This window comes from Perca flavescens, chromosome 20 (genome assembly GCF_004354835.1).
Source record: "Perca flavescens isolate YP-PL-M2 chromosome 20, PFLA_1.0, whole genome shotgun sequence".
Taxonomy (NCBI): Eukaryota; Metazoa; Chordata; class Actinopteri; order Perciformes; family Percidae; genus Perca; species Perca flavescens.
In genome coordinates, this window is record NC_041350.1 from 14,168,379 (window position 1) to 14,172,311 (window position 3,933).

At 44.0% G+C, this 3,933-nt stretch overlaps 1 protein-coding gene across 2 annotated transcripts in view; it reads left to right on the forward strand.

Annotated features, from left to right (window-relative positions):
• Positions 1 to 3,653, forward strand: part of LOC114546692 (synapse differentiation-inducing gene protein 1-like) — a 10,515-nt gene extending 6,862 nt beyond the window's left edge. The window contains exons 3-4 of one of the 2 annotated variants that reach the window (XM_028565675.1): positions 2,084 to 2,221; positions 2,900 to 3,040. In XM_028565675.1, coding sequence (XP_028421476.1) covers positions 2,084 to 2,221; positions 2,900 to 2,941 — 180 coding nt within the window. In that variant the 3' untranslated portion in view covers positions 2,942 to 3,040. Of the gene's footprint in view, positions 1 to 2,083; positions 2,222 to 2,895 lie in introns of both variants that reach the window. The other variant, XM_028565674.1, reaches the window with a different exon arrangement.
• The last annotated feature ends 280 nt before the right edge of the window (positions 3,654 to 3,933 follow it).

Sequence of the window (3,933 nt, forward strand, 5' to 3'; positions counted from 1 at the left end):
CTAACTTGTCCAAAAAATGCTGACGTAGGTGGCTGGGCCAGCTAGAAGGCTCATGGTCTGTCAAAGAATATACGCTCAACAGGGCAAACTCAAAGTTTGATTGGCGAAATAAATATGACAATTGACAACATCGTCCATATTCGCTTAAACAGCAGAGGGATTCACTTGAAATTCTGAAGGCCTCATAGTAGATTATTCACCCGGAGACAGCACAGGGGGAAATCTGATTGGATAAACTAAGGGAGAGAGCAGCAACGAAATCACAGCAATAGACTCGTGGGAACGTACTTTGAAAATACACATGAAATTAATAAATACATATATTTTAGAAATGATTATATATATATATATAGCAAGCCCTGACGGCCCACCCCTGGTCAGCATGTGTTTTTTATACTCCTTACTGCAACCCATATCGTCACTGTACATTTCTATGGTGCCTCATCCTTTGTTTAGATCCAGCAACAGAAAAACAGGCATTGTAACTTCACCATAGTAATTCTAAAACTAATTTCTATCAGCAGAAGTAAGACAACTGTGTGACAGAGAAAAATAAATTGCAGGTAGAAAAGTAACAAGAGCGTGTGGGTGATGCCACTGTGATTGCCACAAGTAACAGGGTGCAGGGGTCTGCGTGTGCCCTGCTGTGGAGTCGACTGTCCCCTCCAGACTCTAACCAGGCCTCAGAGAGCGCTGTGACAGTGTTGTTAAAGGCAATGTGCCTCTACGGAGCCCCATCAGCTATACTGGCATCAGACCAGACTGGGAGTGTGTCCCCAGCCGGCCGGACTCAATGTCAGGCAGGATGTCAGTAGGTCTGAATGCACCAGTCACTCAGAAATGTTATCAGGTCTTGCTAAGATAAAAGGAGATTACTGCTGTTTGTACCCACCGGTTTATTCATGTGATGTCAGATTATGTGGTTATGACCAGCTGCTGTTTTGATGGATCACAGCCGGCTGTCCAGGTGGACAGTGTTCATAAAGCAGATAACAGGGAGCTTTATAATCTTCTCTTGGCAAAGGTAGCTGTTTGGATAGTATATAGCACTGCTATCCTTCACTTCCCTCCAACATCTAAATACGGTTTCGACACAGAAATAATTATTAGATCCTGTGGTTTGGTCAATGTAGATCAGCATTCTCAGAAGCTAACAAAATTGTGCACAAGCTTAAAAACTTGGTCGTCAGCACACACGTATAGTTCCTTTCTTCTTTGCCTGCCTCCCTGACTGTTCTTTAATTACCTCTAAAAATGGCTGGTTCAGTTCCTGCCCCTACATATTGATTTTTATTTTGTGCCTTCCTTTTACCCACTTTAATTGATCCCTGCAGGCAGCAAGACTAACAAATGAAACCTGCTCCTTACGGAGGCTATTTATTTAGACAAACATCCACTCCGTCCCTGGGACAGCTGACTGAAGTAAGGTAACGTCCTCTTAAAAGGTCACCCTATGCAGTCAGATTGCCATCCTTGCTGCAGGCGCGATGTGCCGATGTAGTCTGAGTGGCGTTCAAGCCCTTGTGGCCCTGAGTTTGAGTATCGAGGGACAGTAAAGGAGGCTGTTGTAAGATGCCGGGTATATTGAGATGGTGGAGGTCTCTCATGCTGTAGAAGCAATTGAGCACATAAATGACACTGTCTTCTTGCAGTTTCCCCTGTCACCTCGCAATGATGGAACAATCCGTCAATCCTTTGTTATCTGTAAGGCCACTCATTGGTGTTGACAGAGGCACCAAATCCTTTCTGGCTGGCTGAGCACATCCTGTCCTGGGTGGTGGTGGTGGTGGTGGTGGTGGTACAAGGGCAGATACACTGGCCTTGGGGGAGGAAGGGGAGGGGGGGGAGAGACACGACTTATTGAGTCAAGCTACACCAAGTACCAAGATGTCCAAGTACACTTGACTATCTTCACGTGTCAACCTAACCCCATTATTATTTAGGTGTCAGTCTCAAGATCACCTTTTGTCTCTTTTTGTCAGTGTGTAGTTTGTCTACAAGCAGTCATGTAAAAAAAGTGCATCATCATCATCCTCTCCTTTTCTGACATTTAACTATCCTTCATCAACCCGCTGTTTTCCAGAGTGACAGCTCCAGTGACAGTGAGAGCGAGGACAACTTCATCGTGCTGCCCCCTCGGGATTACCTGGGCCTAGCCATCTTCTCCATGCTCTGCTGCTTCTGGCCCTTGGGCATCGTTGCCTTTTACTACTCTCACAAGGTAAAGGAGACCAGAGACCTCAAGCCTGTCATTAAGTCTGATTACACTGCATTCCATTTAAGGTCAGCGAGCACAAGCACTCAGACAAGTGCTACTGCAGCCCATTTTACACCCTGTGACCCTCCTCTCAGTTGTTTCAGATGATTTACTATGTAAATTCAGCAGGTTCGGACCACTTGTCAGTGAGTCCACTTTAGGAAACCATTAACATTGAGGTTTTGGTCCGCAGTATGTTCTATGTGAGCATGTGCACTGTGATTACATTATTTTAAGTTGTTGCATCCATCCTGTAGCTGAGACTTTGGTCTGATGTCAGTATCTTTCTAGTCCGAAAAGATTATGCTCACGTCCAGCAACCTCAAGCAAAGACAAAGCATATCTTAATGGTTTTGCAACATCTTTCACAATAATTGCAGAGACAATAATACCGGAGCAGAAAATAATGTGTCAGAAGAAAAAATAAAGGCCAGGCTCATTTCTTTGATAGGAAACCAAAACCAAACAACACATTTGTCACTGTCAGAGGCATAATGACCTAATTGCCATGGTAACTAATGGCTACCCAAGAGTATTTCTTGTTTTCTCTCCTTTAACTGTGGCTTAACACCTACTCATACACTCGGTGCTGATGAGTAACACACCGGCTCATTTCACTCTCTGCTTTGTTTTGTCAGACAGGCAAGGCCATCGCTAAGGGAGACTTCTCCAGAGCAGGAATGAGCTCCAGAAGAGCTCTATTCCTGGCTGCTCTTTCCATCACCATTGGAACAGGGATGTATGTGGGGGTGGTTGTGGCCCTCATAGCCTACCTGTCCAAGCCTGGACACGTATAGCACTGGGACCTGTTTGCTTGGGGGGGGGTTTGCCTGTGCTGTTTATGAAAGAAGCTATATGAAGAGAAAAGACTAAACCAGAAAGACAGAGAGAAAAGAAGAAGAAAAAAACCAAGATGTGTGGCTGGAGTATTACTTGGACTGGCAGGACTGCATATTGATCCGGACTGAATCTTTATTTCTGGGATACAACACTCCACCAGTGTATTCCACCACCAGAAAAGGGAGAACAGACAGTGCTGGGAAGAAGTTCTACTCTTCCACAAAGACTGTACTGTACTAATATGTTAGAAAAAAAATGGTAAAGTAAAGAACCGTAAAGAACTACCTACAGTTGATCACATTACTCATTTACAGCAGTTCTATTTTACCTTCTAGTAGGCGTTTTCTCTGCCAATACGATTGCAGATTGTGTACTGTCCACTTTGTATATGAGTTTCTTGGAAAAACTGGACCCTTAATAGAAAGAGAACTAAATTGTACACAAAGTTGCTGAGCAGTGGTCAAGAGGGTTCTCTGTGTTTATTGTGTAGTTAATCTAGTCAATAAATACATTTGGCATGAATAATGAAACATCCTCTGCCAAGTCTCTCATCCTCGTATTCATTGTCTCTTTGAGCATTCACTTTTATACTAATAACATCCAGTTTATAACACAGTATGTCTAAGTCTGGAACATGACGGCTAAGGTTGATGACAGGGTAATTGAGCTCAACTTAAAGGCTGGCGGGGTACATCACCAGACAACAAAGGTTGTGAACCAGTGAACACAACATGGATTGTGTGGTTAGAGAAGCCGGTCAGAGTGTATTGTCGACCACAGAGCGTTATATTGACAAATTTCTATTGCTGGCACAAGCCTCCGCTGTAACTGGCATG